This window comes from Anopheles coustani, chromosome 3 (genome assembly GCF_943734705.1).
Source record: "Anopheles coustani chromosome 3, idAnoCousDA_361_x.2, whole genome shotgun sequence".
Lineage (NCBI taxonomy): Eukaryota > Metazoa > Arthropoda > Insecta > Diptera > Culicidae > Anopheles > Anopheles coustani.
In genome coordinates, this window is record NC_071288.1 from 55707007 (window position 1) to 55726225 (window position 19219).

The 19219-nt window shown below is 42.0% G+C and overlaps 2 protein-coding genes across 5 annotated transcripts in view; both read right to left on the reverse strand.

Annotated features, from left to right (window-relative positions):
- The window catches only part of LOC131259668 (E3 ubiquitin-protein ligase RNF19B-like), a 32104-nt gene extending 22303 nt beyond the window's left edge, over positions 1-9801 (reverse strand). For all 4 annotated transcript variants that reach the window (XM_058261220.1, XM_058261219.1, XM_058261218.1 and 1 more), the window contains exon 1: positions 8717-9801. The gene's annotated coding sequence lies outside the window, so the exon portion shown is untranslated. The remainder of the gene's footprint in view (positions 1-8716) is intronic.
- A 1181-nt stretch (positions 9802-10982) lies between these two features.
- LOC131259673 (transcription factor grauzone-like) lies at positions 10983-12836 on the reverse strand. Its single transcript, XM_058261233.1, has 2 exons — positions 12656-12836; positions 10983-12588 (listed from the first exon to the last, which is right to left on the reverse strand). The coding sequence occupies exons 1-2, from the start codon at positions 12764-12766 to the stop codon at positions 11146-11148; spliced, it is 1554 nt and encodes a 517-aa protein (XP_058117216.1). The 5' UTR covers positions 12767-12836; the 3' UTR covers positions 10983-11145.
- Between the last annotated feature and the right edge of the window lie 6383 nt (positions 12837-19219).

Below are 19219 nucleotides of genomic sequence, written 5' to 3' on the forward strand. Positions count from 1 at the left end.
GAAAGAAACCACTCGGCCACTACCACATCACTTCAGCCTCGATCGCAACGACGACAACGACGGCGATGATGACAAACAACGACGGTGATGGTAATGGCCAAGACGGGCAACGGTTTCTTTTTTTTATAAGCCTGGTACCAACAACCACGACAGTTGAGACTGCAGGACTGGCTTTTAAACTCCCTTCCATCAACTGAGGCGAACCAAACGTGTTGATGGTAGTGAAAGTGAACAAAATCCAGTATCTTCTGTCACCTAATGGCGCTTGCATTCGATCAAGGTGTTTTGCTTTGGCCGTGCGGCAACAAGTTGCGATGAACATTAATTCAGAAAAATAAAGCTTCCCAAGAACTGATTGGATTGAAAATAAAAGCGTTCCATTTGTTCGCACTGTTTGTACCAAAACGGACTCCACATCTTACTGATGCGACATCGAATTGAAGACGTTTTTGTTTCCTGACAACCGCGACATTATCAACGCGAGCCGGAGTCGAAGTAAATAAGTCCCGAAACGGATGGCAACAAACCACCAAGGGGGCAATGAATTTTATAATCAAAGCAAATTGATTGCAGATAATTGAGGAAATTGGGGCAACCACACGCTGGCAGCTCGAAGGCTGCTGCTGCCAGATCTTATTTACCATCCTCCGCGACGTAATCAACGTTACGCGTGGCTGCCACGCAGGGTATCAGGGCGCATCATCGTCCCGTATGCGTCATAACGCTGTGCAGAGGCAGCTGGCAGTAGGGCGGCACGTTCCAGCACCAGCTGGTGCCGGCATATACTGCAGTTTATTACGGCCAGGGGGGTTTAACATGTTTCCTTCATCAACCACAACTATCTGCCAGTCTGATTGAACTAATCCAATGTATCACGCAGATGGTCTTAAAAGAGAGCCTAACATAAAGATTACCAATTGCAAACATTTCGAATCATTTTTTAATGCTTACTTGCAACTTCATTAAATTCACAAAAAGCCCTAAGCCTTTATTCAATTATAAAAAATGCAAACTAAATATTGTGGATCATAGACTTGTCTGAAAAGTTCTATGAGAATATTGCCCATTTTCTATGCTGTCTTACTTGATCAATGGGGTGAAAGGAGCAAGATTTTTTTGCCACCGGGACAATTTTGCTACATTAGGTGAATGTTAACAAACATGAACCCAGAAGCATTGGATATTAATTTGTTCAAACTGACAAGACCAACAGAACCATGAGAAACCTTCTGTATGCTTACAAGAAAATTTAAAAGTTAGATCATCCGTATTGTCACAATTCATAAATAAAAGGAGTAAGCCTTGGAGCTCTTCACTTCTAACCTTCAATGACAAATCAATGACAGAAAGTGTACAACAGATACCAAATTTTTGTTTGAATGTATGACAATACCGCTTTTCTGCTGCAATATCGAAACTCTCAACAATGTGGATGTACGGCCAATTTCCACGTTTGCCATGGCTATTATGAATTTTTCAAATACGATGAGACTTGAACAAAATATCCGGAATCACACAGGGAATTAAATAACTGTATTGATGTAAGTAAACTTACGCAATTTATTTTTATCAACGTGCACCCATTGTATTATTGTTGCACCACATAATAAAACCTTCGCAATTTAAACGTTTCACTCCCATCAATTGGCCATCGAAACTCGAGTGTTGATAAAGGGTTTCGATCTATCTAATGAAGTGTTTCAATAGGTAGAGGGAACTCTTTGTAAAATCATAGGGCCTATTTCTATATTTTTGCAGTCATATAGGGGAATTTGTCAGACAGCTAAGGAAAATGGACATACGGAGAAACGGAGAGTTTTGCAATCGGTTAGGGTTGCAAAGTTGTCAACCCCACAAAAGTCCTCGTTTGTTTTCATTTGTTTGTTTACTTTGATTTGCGCCGGTATAAACTTCGTTCGGGCAAGAAAAGTGAATTAATTACTGTGTATTTTTACTCGTCTTCAAATTCAATAAAAATGTCTACCTTCGTTTTTTACATCTACTAGATTACACATTAAACATGAAGAATCTCGCATCGAATGTTGCTACTATCGACGAGGCATTGCATGTTTACCACAACGGACAGAATCAAAACAACCCAAAATAAAGAAGGTAAAAAATAGGAGAATGTTATTGTATTTTAGTAGAAAACTATTTGCTTGCATGAAAACAACGCTTTTCAAACGTTATATTATCGATAAGAACATCATTTATCAAAAAGAAACGGTTAATTTTGCGAAGTTGTAAGTTTGCTCCCCTAACCGATTAGAAAGTTCTCCCATGGGTTTGCACGATTCCCCTTGCTATTTGTAATATTTCCCTGTATGATTGCAAAGTTCCCCCGACGAATCTGTAAACATTCCCTGTGTCGATTAAACATTCCCTCTACCATCTGAAACATTCCATTATATATAGATCGAAACCCTGAAATAACACCGGCTTGAGGGCTCCTTAGTAGAGTCACTTCAGAAACGGTTTCTTTAGAACCTGTTTCTGTTTTTACAACCGCTAGAGTACCGCAGGCACTGCTAAAAATGAATACTCAAATAATTCATAATTAACATAACATTAATTTGCGAGCCAATAATTACAGTTATCCAAATGACTAAATACTCTTCCACATCAACGCAATCGACGTGAAATGCCAGCGTCTGAAGCTGAAGGCCAACAACAGCATCCCAGCGTCGACGACAAACACAGCTTCAGTTTGTAGAGGAAAACAATGGAGGGTAGGCTCAAAACATCCGATTGCGTCATACGTTTCGCTGTATTGTGACTTTTCCCGCGAAGCACCAACTCCTTTTGTGTCGAACGATAAACTGGTTTGGAACGAGTTTGGACCGCCTTGCTTTTCCTCGGTTTTCGGTGCTCGCTGACCGTTTCCAGCAAGTTGATGATGCCTTAAATAAATAGTAACGCAATGTCGTTTCAGCTTCGCCTATCTGTTGCTGGGCAGTCGATCGTAAGATTCCACAGATTGATCAATCGCAACCCATTATCGTTTGCTACACCTTTTCGTTTGGTCGATAAACAAACTTTCCTTGTGCATCTAGAAGAGAAATTCAATCATCAGTCGACATTAAACAGCCTCAGCTTTGAAGTATTTTCTAATACTTTGGCATACTGATGGGCGTATGCATTAAAACAACAGCGACTGATTAAAGCAAATTTTGTTTACTTTTGCATCCTGCGATGCAGCACCACGCTTCATTTCCAATATTCGTTATCATTTCCATGCTAAGTACCATTTTTTTGTTCGCAAAGGACTTGTTTCGCTTTGCCATGATAGAATTGATAGTAAACGTATATGATGCATAATTCGTGCCCTGGTTCAACCGACTGGGCCATATTTTTTACATCATTCCCACTGCCATTCGACTAACCATGCATTAACCCCGCTTCAGTACAACCGTTTTGGTGCAACTGATTGCGTCGACAGTCGGAGGGGATGTAAAGACTATAAAAATCGTGCGACCACCGTGGAAAAAGAGTGCGATTGCGTTTGGTTGGACCGATACACTACAAATCTCTTCATACTCATTCACAAAACATTACCTGTTAAAAAAAAAAAGACGGAAACCCCACCGTAACTACCATCGAGCGATTATGGTTACACAGAAGTGCATTCAAAGAAACAATTTGTGTAACTATGAAGCTTTATTTGCGCCAATTAGCGCCGCAAGATTTCGGAAACGTGGTAGAAGATTTGTCATGGAAGGGAAAGCAATGCAAGAAATTGCGGGCAAAGCCCGCTAGTTGCACAACGTTACATTCAGTATCTTTACGTTGTGATTTGAATTACCAGAGCATAATTTTATGGTTAATTACTTGTGCATTTACTTGTGTAGCATAGCTTTGTTAGGATATAAAAATCCATTACTAACGCTTTAACGGTGACTGATGACAATGGGAATTTTGAAATGACAGCTTTAACACAAACATTCACTAAGAAAACCTTTACTTTATAACCAGAACAGTTTACAGTCACAAAACAACTATATTATGAGCACCTTTTGCACTATATTATGAGCGGCATTTGGTTAATCACATACAGTCGGCCGCAAAATTGAGTATACACATAAAGGATAATTGGTTTTTCTATCGTAACTCAAGGAAACATTGACGTAATAAAGACTTTTAAATTTATGTTGTACTTGTATTTACTGCTTGTTCCTGTTTTTGTTTTAAATTAATTTGTAAAAACAGGCAGACTTTGGCAATGCACAGTTGAACGTACACCTTCGCCTTTACTAAGCATCACTTGCAACTTTGGCATGTGTCCTACAATTTTTTTTTAGCAACTGAGAGCCTGAGCAGTGTGTAAATTAAGCACATCGGCATGTGTTTTTGTACAAAATAGGACCTAAACGGATGTTGTAACAAGGTACCAAGGATATCGATATGTTTTACGACGCAAATTTGTTACGGGGACTAGGAAGAGCAGTCAAATGGTCACGTCCTACAAAACAGAACAGGGAATAGAGATGTACAAGTGGATAATATAGGAACACTGAATAATCTTGCCGACAAAGGACTAAATTGATTTATATAAAAGCCGACTACCGAGGAATAGCTCCTGTACTAAGAATGAACATGCATTCTAAATTCCTTAAATCACTCAAAATACCTCCCCAAATCAATGGACCTTAATCACATGGTACATTTGGGGTTGTGATGAAGGCATCAGCCGAAGAACAAAGATCAATTAATGCCAAGGTACAAAAGATATAATACTCGTATCCTTTGATGGTGACCAAGAAAGTAGTGGATACAAAGCCGAATCGGTGACAGGCAATACTGGGTGCCGAAGTGTTCATACAAAATACTAACTACATGTTTTTTTTAAATTCTATCCCAATCTTCTTCTTCTTTGCGTAACGACCTCTTGGTCATGCCTGTCCGTTAAGGGCTTACGAGACTTTTACCCTATGTGTACGTGGATAGTCAGTCCTCTCGTACAGGGGAGGGTCCGGTCTCGATTGGGATTCGAACCTACGCCGTCGAGGTGGTGAGCCCCGGCGCTCATGGGCCGATTTTCTAACCGGCGCTACCGGTCGGCTGTCGCGGACCCCCCATTCGATCCCAAAGGGACACGCGGATTCGATCCCAATGTAAGATGTACATAGAACTGTGCCTTTTTCACTTATCACATTACTATAAAAAATTAAAACATGTTACGCAAAAACAAACTATATATTTGTTTTGTCTGATACATTTTCTAACGTAGTTTGATAACGTAGTTTAAACGTTAAAAAAAACATAAACTAGGTCAATGTTTGAGTGAGTTTAAAAAACCTACGTTTATTTAGGTGTGTGCACGATATTGCGCCAGACTGTATCATACTAGTATGGTAATTCAAGCTTGACCGAGCAAAACTTGAAGGACGTTCAAGGCAATGTGCGATGTTTCGACTGGCTCAATGGAGTTGAAGACAACGAGTGCACATAAATAAAAAAATAAATAAATCGTCAACACCTTCAACAACAAGAAAATTAGGAATTAATTGTAGAACAGTGAATAGTAGAACAGCGTAGATAAAACGCAAAGATGTGGTGACTAACAATGATCGGTCTATGTGCAAGATTGCGAAAAACAATTTCCAAATGGGCGACTAACCAGCTGGCTACTATACCAGAAACCTGTAATCTTTTTCCGCGGTTCTGCCTCCAGTAGCCTCATTCACTGCCTCTTCCGGATAATAGCACGCGAAGAACGCTGGAAGAAAAACTCCACCGATTGGCGCCACGCGCACGAACGGTATTATACCCGGGGAGCAGATCAAACGCTTAGAACTCGTTTGATAAGCCAAGACATGAGTTTCTAATAGTGAACACAAACACATCACACGCCTCTTCTTCCCTGAGCAAAATGTTACTCATCCCATCGGCAGGAAAACGAACTTTACTGAGTATTGCTATCAAAGGTTATCGCAAGGTGAGATTGATTGATTGCATCACTGAGGCCCTTTGTGATTTACATTCGATTTAAGAAGGGTCAGAATATTCCAAGAGATGAAAAAACAACTTCCAGACTATTTTTAAAGATGCATTCGGGTTCAAATGATTTGATCAATTTAATAAAACGATTTAAGCAATTCGAAAGAGAGTCGTAACCAAAACAAAAATTTCCAACAGACGATTGTGCTCAAAATGCCCCAAAGAATCGTCAAGCGAAGGTCATCCAATCCGACACACGTGAACACGAATCAATTCGCGTTTGGCTATTGCCAAGTTGCCGCAGTACTGCGCACATCTCCCTGCACCCGAGTGCATGGCTTAGTGATGATTCAGACAACAGCAAAGCAGATTTCTGCTATACCGGAGATATTGGCTTTGGGTTTAGCAAACTTTCAACCTTTCCCTCGTTGTGAATCTTCCTTGTGTGATGTCAACTCCATATGAAAGGGAAAGACGCATCGCGGCGAGAAAACCGACGCCTTAAAACAGTGCGTACTAGCAATTATTTAGCGCTTCACGGTTTCGCTCGGCATGCCGTCATATCACTGTCCCTTCGCAAAGGAAAGGAGGTGTAACCTTGTGCGACTTTGAAGCGGACAAGCCGCCGGCAACAAACAGCAATGAATATGCAATCGCGAGTATTTAAATTGCGACAAACCAATCCCAAGCTACAGCAGACAGGCGGGCAAGGCAAGCGGAGATACTAGCAACTGTCCAGTTTATTATAAATTAGTTATGCCAGTCAAGAGGTGAAACTGGTCAATCTGTGATTCCTTAGCAACATCTATTCTTACTTCAATGCTAGACGAACTGGCAGTATTAATCATCACAATTGAAATATCATGCTGAAGTTTCTACAAGCACACCTTTTACACATCATGCGGAAATCCTTTCTTTAATGTTACCTTACATTGAGCGATGCTGTTACCACTATACTTGTATATAAGTTAAGCCGAGAAGGTGCGTTTTATATGGTGTCTTATGGACGGAGCGTTTCTCCTTTTTCGATGTTTACTAGCATTCATCGACTAAACAAAGCAATCAGAACTCTTTGCCGACAATGTTGTGCACAATCGTTGACACGTGTTAGCGAGGTTCGACGACACAAAATCATACATTGCGTAGTTGCTGTTTAAATCAACTATCCAGATACTTCTAAATGCTTCTAGTCACCTGAATGTAAGCTTTTCAAGTAACACACATTTTCCGGATTCGATTCGACATTCGATTGAATGTAGTTGAATGCTTCAGCTATTTTTCTTTCTTTTTCTTTTGCTATACAACGCCAATTGAGAACGTATTATCACGTCGGGTTGAAAATAACAGATTTGATGTTGATGCCAACGCGTCGCAGTAAACACGTCTACCGTAGCTCTACCTTCGTCAACGCCAGAGGCATCGTCCATATTCTCCTGGCTAATTAAACCCTAGTAGGTTAGAGTAAACCAAACTCTCTCGTAGTTGGACTCTCATTTCAAGTTTTATCGCACACCATTCTTGCTATTTACTTCTAAACTAAATTATAAGTAGCCTAGTCATCAATATCAATTACATAGCTTATTGATTTTCGATACCGTACAATCCCGCTTAAAATCAGTAAACAATCCGCACAATAAAACATCTTTTTTTGGTTCTAAGCCAACGCTAAATGTTCCAGCTTCTCAACACAGATGAAAGCTAAACTCTAATAAATATCATCACTAGAGATGTTGAAGGTGATAATGTTTTGCTAGGGAATAACGGCGGTCGGAAAACGATCCAGTTCTACTGTCATTCAATATGTAACATTGCACGGTTACTTGTTGCTGCCGTAGGCTACGATAGCGTTACTAGAGCAACAGGTCACTTCAATTCACCCGCAAACCGGGATCTTTTCGCCGTGGATAATTAGGGGGCGCTCTAATAACTAACTAGAACATGAGCGTGAGGTCTGCCTCAAAGGCTTCATTTTTATACGCGATATTTGTTGTAAGAATAATTCTGCCACAGTGCGAACCCATTTCTAGACACCTGAGATCGCCATGAGATCGTCGCGTAAGAAAGCCGCCTCGAGCGCGGAAAATAATTGCACCATTACCGTTACAGATGACCCAACAGCCAATTTAAAAACAAAACCATTGCCAGTGTCAACGGACACGCATGGACGACGCGGGGTTCAGCACGGCGGACGTGCGCCGGATCGGTTTCGCTGGAGGGCGCTTCTCCTAGAGCAAGCTGCCAGCCAACCGTCAGGACCGATGCTGTCCCCGTTTTAATTGCGTTTACCTTGACACAGAGAGCCCCCGCACACCACCGAAGCCGGGAAAGCCCCCCGGTCAGAGTCGGTCCTCCGATCCGTGCTGCGACTCTCCGGCGAATGTTAGTCCGATGACAGCTGGAACAGAGCCAAGACTTTTTGGTATCGATGGTTGGATTGCGAACGCATCGGGTTTTTTTATATGCCAAGCGATGCTGGCGTAAAGAAGTATGACTGCAGAGTAGTCCGAGGTGAACGTGTCAGAAGAGTCTTATCGTTCCAAATGTAGCTGTTCGAAGGAGATAAACAGCACACACAAAAAACAGCACAGATGGTCGCATAGCGTAGCCGGTGGCAGCAAAACAAGGCTCACTATAAATAAACTTCCATCGCATCTGCGTCCGACTTCCGGTCTCACCCTTGTGCGAACTTTTCCTTCTGAGCTCTAGTCTCTTTATTCGGACCTTACGAAATAAAAACCTTGAAAATAAAAACTGATCATGCGAAATAGCTCAAGTTTACCTGCCACCAGTCCTCGGAACGAACTGCTTATCGACGTTCTAGATGTTGTTTGGTGTTTTGCTGCTGGATGAGTAGACTAATTTGCACAATTGGGTAGTTGCTCAACCATTGTACAGCATCCCACCAGCTGCTAAACGAATAGTTCACTGTTGCTGTGGTAACCCAATACTCCAGGTTACGTTGGTATGGCTTTTCCTAGCTTCCAAAGCACTTTTAAACTGGTACATCTATTTCTCTCGAATCGCGCTATGTTTTTGCTTACAGATTTTCTCTACTGCTATTCTATCTAGCCTCGACTGAGGACGATGTGCTGTCAGGGATTTTACGGTAAATTCCACTTCAATTCAACTTCATCCACTACGCACACATATGCACGCGCCCGCCGTGGCATCCGACATTGCTATGTGGTGGTGATCGGTTTCTTATTGTTGCCTTACTTTTTTCTTTATTTTCGTTTTCTTCACCAAAGGTGCTCTTTTTTATCCCCACTTACTTTGCCGTTCACCTTTCTTCTCCAGGTGTAATGCACAATCAGCAATTCCCAATGGCTACCACACGCCACATATCAACACCGTAGCAACGCACACATCATTTCGTACGCGAGAACACTGTGGAAACAAATAGCTGGTCTTTCCCGGCGCTTTCAACTAGCCCGTTTCTATCTATTTATCTATCTATAGAGAAGGTTTCGAAAACGATTGCAACGAATGAGCCATTCATTTCTTCTTTGTAACAATAATCGCTCCAGGTGCTGTCGCGGATGAGACTTTCAATCATGGCCTCCCTTCCGCGAAGCCGATGATTTTATGCTGAAAAGACACTTTCCACACACTGCAAATTGCCAACACGCGATGTCGGCCATACGCAGCTTCCCGAGCTCATGAAAAATGTACCGTTCCGGCCTGGGTACCACGACGCGACCTTAATTTTATATTCCCTTGCTCCCACGCGTAAGCAGCAGAAAAGCTGGCACCTTTCGAGAAGCTGGCGAAGGTGCACAAGCAGCGGAAATCACAGCAGCAGCACTAGAGCAGCAGAACTACGGGCCAGCAAAGACGGTGTGCTTGGCAGAGAACTGTGCCGCGGTCGACTCACAATCTACGACTGGTTCGCTACGAGCAGCATTTTACTTCGTTGAAGCGCCGCGCTGTCAACAAAGATTCCACCTCGAAACGAGGTTTATGAAATAAACTTTTGAATGGGACGAAGGTATAGATACCTTGGTTCGTATTTTCTGCTGAAATAACAAATTTGGTAATAACTTCATGATCGCTTAACCGATTTGCACATGTGACCCCTCAAATGAAAAGTCTGCTCAAGACACACAACTTTGTGTAACAATAGATCATTCTATATTTTCTAGTTTTTGAGAAAACTAATTGTGTGGAAAAGAGACAGCACTCTACCGGGAACAAGGTTGATAAACCTCGATTACTACAAAGCCAAATCTGCCTATTTGTTAATAACTATTGATTCTTTCAACCGATTTTTATGATTGACCCCTTAAATGAAAGGTCTTTTCAAGACGCGCATTTGTGTTGAAGGTAGATGTTTCCGTACTTTCTTGTTTTTGATAAAAATCACAGGTGGGAATGTGTTCGCCCGAGGGGGCGAAAAGGTAAATCAGGTTGATTGGCAAATTAGGTTAAAAAAGCCAATTTTCGCATAACTTGTTGGTTCCTTGACCGATTTCCATAAATGACCCCTCAAACGAAAGGTCTTTGCAAGACGCGTAATTTTGTCTCAAAGAACATATTACATTTTATCCATCTTTTCTAATTTTTGGATTAACTTTTGATAGTAAACTAGTGTTGGCAGCATTGGGATTCGGAAGATTCGTACGAATCCGGAAGATTCGATACGAAGCTGTAGCTTCGATCGATTTGTTGAACGTCGAATTTGTAAATTTCATCGTAAACAAAGGCATTCATTTCAAATCTTTTGAAAAAAGGAAGTAAATCGCCGGAAGGCTGCTACAACAAAAACAATATTTTTTTTAGAAAAGTGTGAAATAAAATGTTTGCTGTCGGTTATGTGAAAATTCAAAAAGGAAAATACAAGGGGATAGATTTCTAGGGGGATTTGTATGTTAATTGTACGATGTAACTTGCAACATACAAAGCCGCCAGTATTAAATAAAATTATGAGAATAATTTTACCTGACTATTTTCCAAATGTTACACGGCGTCGTTTTCAATTATTTTGATTGGTTTTGTTTTGTATTGTTTTTTAAATACGTTTAATCGATATTATTTTATTTGCAAACTTATCCTGAAGTGCGTCCTAAAGTGATACGGTAGGACTTTGATTGTCCGCGGCCGGATAGCAACACCATTTTGTGGAACTTTTTAATGAATGCCACATGACCAAAGTTGGTCCAAGGGCTGAGATCTCAACGGCGTCTAAAATCTAATAATTAAAAGATTATTTTATACTCCTGATGCCGCCAACGATCGCTCTGCTGCCTCCGCTGCTGCCAGTTGTTTTTTGAGTTGCGCTTCTCGCCACTCGTCCGGATGTTTGTTTTTCTTATGCGAATACATGTTGGCGTTAGAATTTGTCTTCAACCCGCACACATCACAGGAGTACAGCGATTGCCCAGTATGGGAGGCGCGATGCTCTTTTAGATAGATTTTACGCTTAAACCTTCTACCACAAAATTCACACTCATACTGATCCTCCGCGTGTACCCCCTTCCGGTGTTGGTACAGGGTTGAGGCGTTTTTGCATCGCTGATGGCAGATTTCACACTCGAACACCTCATTCTTATCAGGATGCACGTTACGCGTATGACTTTTTAGGCCCCGAGCACCGGTCACCCAAATTCCACATTGCGGACACTGACATTTTACCACGACATCTTGGCCAAGGTGCTTTCGAATGTGTCGCTCTAATGCCGACTTTGTACGAAACGTTTCCCCACATGTATCACAGATTAGTTTCTCGTCTTTTCCGTGCATATGGTTCAAATGTGTGCGAAGTGCTTGAGCGCTAGAGACAATCCTTCCACACAAATGACACGGAAGTTGCATATGCCGTAAAATGTGTGCTTTAAGTTGATATTTCTTTTCGTATGTCTTATTGCATTTATCACACTTAAATGGCTTTGGATTTGGCTCGGCATGATGCATTTCATTGTGCTGCCGAAGAGTGTAACGACTGCGATAATTTTTCTTGCACAACTCACACCGATAGGCATCCGGTGTCGTGTGAAACGTAATGTGATCCAGAAGCTTGTACTTGCGGTAAAACTTCTTATTGCAGCAGCTAATAAATCCACGCAAATTGTGGGCTTTGCGAGAATGGAGTTGAAGTTGATAGAACGTTGGCAACTCTTTGGAACATACCTCGCATACCATAGAAAAAAATTCTTTAATGCGACTGTCTTCCTCGATGCGCTTTTCTGACGATTTGCTTAATTCGCCACTGGTTGTTTGGCAAGGTTTTGTGTACTTTTTCTTCGCTTTAGTACTTTTAACAACTATGTTTGTGTTGTCTTCCTCTTGGCTTTCGTCGCTTACTTGATCAACAAACTCTCCATCGTTCTCGAGTTCGAAGTCATTTAAGTTAATAATCTCGATCTGCTCGATACGACTCTCGCTAGTAAATTTTTCATCCAACGGTGACGGTTCTGCTTCACTGACCCCGTTGCTGGTGCATTCATTTAAGATTTCATCCTCAACGTCCACAACATTTTCTACCTTCACCACTATTTCTTCTTTTATACTATCTGGATCATAAAAATTCCGCTGCTGCTCCTCTAATAACTGGTGTTGGCTTTGATGCACCTGCTGCTGGTATACGTAAAACTCCTGGACCTTTAAAACACATGAATCACAAACTTTTTCTGGCAAACTAGCATCAGCAGTGAACTGAAAGGAAAGAAAAGAACTTTGAAATTTATCCAGACACCGGAGGCACCTATTATTTGTTGTCAACCTGAAGTTGGAAAACCTTTTCCAACATGTTGTTTAGTTGTTTTTCATGTATCATTGCCTCTCCACCGGGATTCTCCAAACAAAGTCGACAACGGTTCATGCTGAAACACATTCTCCTCAAGCAGGTTTTACTTTTGAATTGTGGTTTAATAATTTTTACAAAACATCTAGCGGAAAATATGAAATTGTCCTTTGTTTACATTGAATATAAACTAGTGTTGGCAGAATCAGGATTCGGAAGATTCTAAGATTCAATCCCTAGACGGATTCCAAAGATTCGAATCCGATTTGACACTAGCTCCAGACTACAGCGCGACATCCCGTCACGAAACGCGACGTCGCCCGACAGGCGGCCGAACAAAAAAATTCAGCGAATTTGCACCACAATGTGATACATATTTCCACATACTCCCCTACCTCTGTCGCACTTGGCTTGCGCGATTGTTCTGCCGAAACTGGGCTACTTATGAAACGGGACGTCGCGCTGTGTCGTGATCGCTTGCCATTATTTCTTTTATTTTAACTCTTTATCTCTTCCTTTTTTTGCTTTTGCACAACTGTACTCTACAAAGCTAACCACAAGACTGACGAGCCCAAGTGGGGCTCGCGTGTTCCTAATCTCTCTCTTTCTTTCTCACTTCTCTCGCTAATTCGCCTGATTCGCATTTTCTGTCACCCTGCTTTTCGCCTGATTTCGTTTGCGATCTTGCCTGATATGCATGCCGTTGGGTATACTATAATTCCATTACGCTCTTCTTTCTTTTTACTTTAACTATTCCTTATCTTTCTGTCACCCTATACTCGATCCCTACAGTGTGGACCCCGAGTGACAAGGGCCAGCGTCGCGTTTTTCGCTGTTTTTGCACTAGTCATCGTGTAGCGCGATTTGTACGACATTTTTTTTATAACTCGGGGTCCACATTGAAGCGCGACGTCCCGTTTCAAAAGTAGCCCAGTTTCGGCAGAACAATCGCGCAAGCCAAGCGCGACAGAGGTAGGAGAGTATGTGGAAATAAGTATCACATTGGGGCGCAAACTCGGCTAAAATTGTTTAGCTACGTATTTTATGCACCCTGAGTGAGTTTGGCGCTTCCACTTTTGAAATTCACTGAGAAAACAAACAACGACGATATTTTGGCCCGCCGTAGGAAGTATATCCCTGGTGGCAAAATCATCATGCTTTCTCGTTCTGGTGGTATCAATTGTCAATTGGACAGAATGAGAAAGCATGCTGATTTTGCCACCGGGGATATTTCCGCATCATCTCCTACTTGTTGAAGAGCAGTTTGTTTACGTTTCGGCACCCGAAAAAACTTTGGTAAAAATATCAATTAAAACGGAGTTTGATAACTGAATTACATTTGTGAAGCCTAAAAATAAGTAGTACAACGAAAAAACCCATGTTTCGTGAAGAATATTGCTCGTTGTGTTCGCGTTTGTGATTCGGTTTGTTGATGTTTTGTCCAGTTGTCGGTTTGTTTTCGTTTCGAATTGACATTTGACAAGAGCTACGGCGAATTCGCGTTTTTCGCTGTTTCTACACTAGCGCGATTTGTGCGACATTTTTTTTGTATGGAGTTCGGCCGCCTGTCAGGCGACGTCGCGTTTCGTGACGGGAGGTCGCGCTGTAGTGTGGACCCCCGTGTAATGAGCCCCTGGGCAAATCAAACATTTCACGTCTTCATCAAGGTTACTTGAAGCAAGCTGCTTCGTTCCAGTAACCTTGCCCTGTTGCAGAGTTACCAACTTGACAGCATTAAATTTATTTAGCACCCTTCCGTTTGCGATTATTTGATTGGATGACATATTATCATTTAAGTGGAGTTTAGTTTTGAGCTTACTAACACCAAACTGGTGTTGTGCGAATAGTTTTCTCACGCTTTATTTGTTAATCTCAGAGTTAGCTTCTACATGAAAGTGTTAATCTTTTGCTGGAGTGGTTCTGTAATGTACATCGTTAGTAGTCGGTTCTTATACAGGTATTTTTTACCTAATATTATATTGAAAGTAGTGCAAATTTCCACTAATTTGCCGTGTCATTACAGGTCACCGATTCAAGGAGCATTATCTCCGGCGTATCGTCTGTTGTAGAGTGTGACTTTCGTGCTAGTTGATGCCTAAACGATTAGCGTTCCTCGGCGAACTGTAAATTAAGATTCTTTAGCAGTCGAAGGTGCGCAAAATTGTGTTGTTGAGTACGCAACACACCGCGGCACTGTAGCAGAACTGAGCGACTTTGAAAACTGAAGGTTCTATTCGCCCGTCCATTGTTTGGTTTAAATGAGATCGGCTTTAATAAGAGTTTGCTATAAATTTGCAAAATAAGGGGGTCCATGGGCCACCTTCATTCCGCCCCTTACCGATTTTACCGTACATTATTCTTCTTATTCTTGGCGTAACGACCACTTGGTCATGCCTGGCAGTCCTCTCGTACAGGAGAGGGTCCGGTCTCGGTTGGGATTCGAACCCACGCCGTCGAGGTGGTGAGCCCCGGCGCTCATGGGCCGGCGCTACCGCTCGGCTGTCGCGGACCGTACATTATTCTTCTTCTTCTTCTTCTTGGCGTAACGACCTTGTTGGTCATGCCTGCCCTGTAAAGGGCTTACGAGACTTTTTACCCTATGTGTACGTGGATAGTTAGTCCGCTCGTACAGGGGAGGGTCCGGTCTCGGTTGGGATTCGAACCCACGCCGTCGAGGTGGTGAGCCCCGGCGCTACATTATTATTTATTACCGTACATTATTACTTTAGGGAATTCTTAAACCTTCTCTTATTCAGTTAAACATGGCTTAATCCAATCAGCAAGACTTGGTTCAAAGGATGCTGCGCCGCGTGTACGAATGATACCACGAGCTGCTGCCAGGGATGGAAGCAGCAATGCCGTTTTACAACCGCAGCTTCCACAACAAGCGAAAGAGCCACAGCAGGAGGTAAGATTGACAATTCCCAATTGCAATTGAAATATGAACATTTTTAATTTTAACTACTAAGTTCGGGGGGTCCGCGACAGCAGACTGGTAGCGCCGGTTAGAAAATCGGCCTATGAGCGCCGGGGGTCACTACCTCGACGGTGTGGGTTCGAATCCCAACCGAGACCGGACCCTCCCCTGTACGAGAGGACTGACTATCCTCGTACAATAGGGAAACAAGTCTCGTTCGTAAGTCCTTAACGGACAGGCATGACCAAGAGGTCGTTACGCCAAGAAGAAGAAGGTTCTTCTGATATAATCTCGTTTGTTTCTGATATAATCTTTTTTTATTGATGCAACGACCGACTTCGGTCATACTTGCCCCGTAACGTGGCTACTAGATTTTTACCCTTTGTTTATGTGGATAGTCATTCCTGTCGTACAGGGTCGGATCTCGATTGTAGTTCGAAAGCACACCGCCAAGGTGGTGCTCTAATGCTTGTGTGCCGCTTTTCTAACCGGCGTAACCATTCGGCTATAACGGACATCCTCTGATATCATATAGGCCTTATTGCTAATATTCAACACGATCGCGGGATAAACATAGTGACCCAGGGCCTAATTAACGTCCAAACAATCGGTACGAAAAACGATCTCTTGTTTAGTAAGGACTTGGCATAAAGGGTGAATCATAATACTTCGCATACGTTGGAGCACTGGCCGCTGCTTCGTACAAATCTGATTGATGAATTCTGGTTCTTAATCCTAATACGATCCTCATCTGAAAGGTTATTCTATGTATGTCTGTATATAAACAGAATTATAATTTATCAAATTATCATCATAGTTACTTGGATAACTGTGGAAAATATAACATACATGGCGACATTATGTTGACCTATGGCCGCATTGAACATTTGAGATAGCTTTCGTTACCAACAGCAAAGTCTATTCCAGCGCAACAGTAGGAGATGCGGACAATCAGCTACTGAATACCTCAACGGTTCTGTTGTAGTTTACCCTCAAACTATTATTTTGCTTCAAACATTCAATAGTTTTTACATTTGAATTCAAACATTCAATATTATCCATTTGAAGCGTTTAGTAATCAACATAACCAACACCAACCGCAACGGCCGCTCCAACAAAATAATGAGTGGCAGACACAGGTATGTTTCACACGAAAGCTATTTTCCTACAAACATTTAATGGGCTAAAAGCCATACATGTATTGTAATTTTTAATATTATATTTTATCTATTTACATCCTATCTCGAGATAATCGAGAAGATATTCTTCTTCTACGCCTCTCAAATTGCGCATTTCGCCAACCAAATTGCGCTTAGCAGGGACCCTGAGCTTAGATACGAATAGCACAGGTGGCCGGGCAAAGCGATCACGCATGCGAGACCCACAATTCGGACGCTTCCCGAGATTCTCACGTGCTTTGCTGTTGCTAAGGATACTTAGGATGCCGGATGGAAGGTGTAATTTTTCTAAATTAAAAAATTTTTTAAGTAAAGGAAATGTAACAATTTCGTGTTTTAAGGGATACACGAAAGCTGTTTTCCTACAAACATTAAATGGGCTAAAAGCCATACATTTACTTTACAGTGAGCCGTCTAGACGAAAATTTCTTGGGAAACCCCCTGTTTTGGAACGTTGTAGGCTCAATCAATGTATTTAAACGGTCATGTTCGTTGGAGGATCGGTCAATTCTTATGTATCATTAAAATTTGCTGTATATCAAATTTGCATTTACAGCATTTCCCGGCTTTTTATTCCAAAGTCCCATCAAAACTCTAACAAGTTCATTCTGACAAGTTGCGCTCTATAATGGCAACAACGCATCATCTATGGCATGGTTACATTACCGTTCTACAAAGCCACATTCAATATCTAACATGTTTCAACATATATCTAACATGTGGGGTCCGCGACAGCCGAGCGGTAGCGCCGGTTAGAAAATCGGCTCATGAGCGCCGGGGCTCACCACCTCGACGGCGTGGGTTCGAATCTCAACCGAGACCGGACCCTCCCCTGTACGAGAGGACTGACTATCCACGTACTACAACAGGGAAACAAGTCTCGTAAGCCCTTAACGGGCAGGCATGACCAAGAGGTCGGTACGCCAAGAAGAAGAAGAAGAAGATACTAAATTGGGGCTGGGGAAACTGTCGCTTTTTCAACAAATCATGCTGAAAGCAGATAGTTTGCCCATCTTGAGATATAAGCAACCACTGCGTAAAAAATCGGAAGTAATGTTTTTTTTAAGCTTTGAGTATTTTTGGAAATTATCAAAACGTTCCTTGAATTTTTTGAGCACGAGAAATAATTTAATTTCGGTGTAAAAGTGGGCCAAAATAGATGCAAGGAAATCTGGTTTCGACTGAAACAAACTTTTTCGAGCTAATGACAGCTGGCTTTCAAAAATGATAACCATGGCAGTAACGTGTTTAAAGAAAATAGATTGCTTTGGTTGGATGCTTGTAGATTTTTTTATTTTTTTTATTTTAGAGACTTTGACCTATTCGGTCGTTCGTCTCTCAGATGCTTGTAGATTATTCATCAAAAAGCTCCAGAGTGGTAGAACTTTGCGCTATGTGTGGAGATTCCCTATCGCAACATACTGTTTGCATATTAGCTGGATGCTGTAATTCTTAGATTCCATCTTAAAATGTATTGCTCTTTTGATTTCACTATTATCTTGTATCTCTTTTGTATTCGTGTTCTTCATTCTAAGATAATACAATTACATTAATTACAACCGGTTAACGTCACGTGTGCCGAACAGCGATACCGTCCTGGAAAACGGTCGAGGTAGAAGAGAGCCAGCTTTCATGAGGGCTGTCCTTTCATGAAAAATAGAACGACCTACCGGAAGCCAGTTACCACGACCGAACAGCTAATAGCCACTATGCGCTTCCTCATAACTGGTCAGACGGTCGCTGAGTTGTCGTCAGTTACTTGTCTTTCAAAAGGGGTAGCGCGAGGAAACACCACGCCACAGGTGTGGGTTCGAATCTCGAGTCTGGCACCACCCGGTATTACGAACGGCTGACCACCATCGATCTATAATATACCGTCTTTCGGTCACACAAACTCTCTTCGGAGAGAGGCCTTGTCCCACTAGGGGATGTCGTGCCACATAAAAAAAAGTAGCCTCGAGGAGTGGAGTGGTGTAGCAAACGGCTTTAAAGAAAAATTGGGTTTTCCGTTTTGCATTGGAGCTATTGACGGGATGCATGTCCGTGTGCGACCCCCAAAGGAAGAAAAAGAGCACTTTATAAACTACGAACAATTTCCCAGTGTTACTTGGCTGGTATTATCCAATGCAGATTGTGAGGTTTTATACTCAGACATTGGGGCTCCAGGGGGGATGGAGGTTAGTTGGATTTTTGATACCAGTGACTTAGCTAGCGTTTTGGACCATTTACCAAATTTCAACTTGCCAACTTCAGCAGGCATTACCAAATATGTCATTGTGGGGGACAATGCTTTTCCACTGTCGGATACTCTTCTTGTTCCGTTTGAGAAAGAAACTACACCAGAAATGCGAATGTTTAATCAACGGCTTTCACGGGCTCGGCAAGTCGTGGAATGTACGTTCGACTTAATGTCTAATAGATTTTATATCATTAAAAAAAAACACGCAT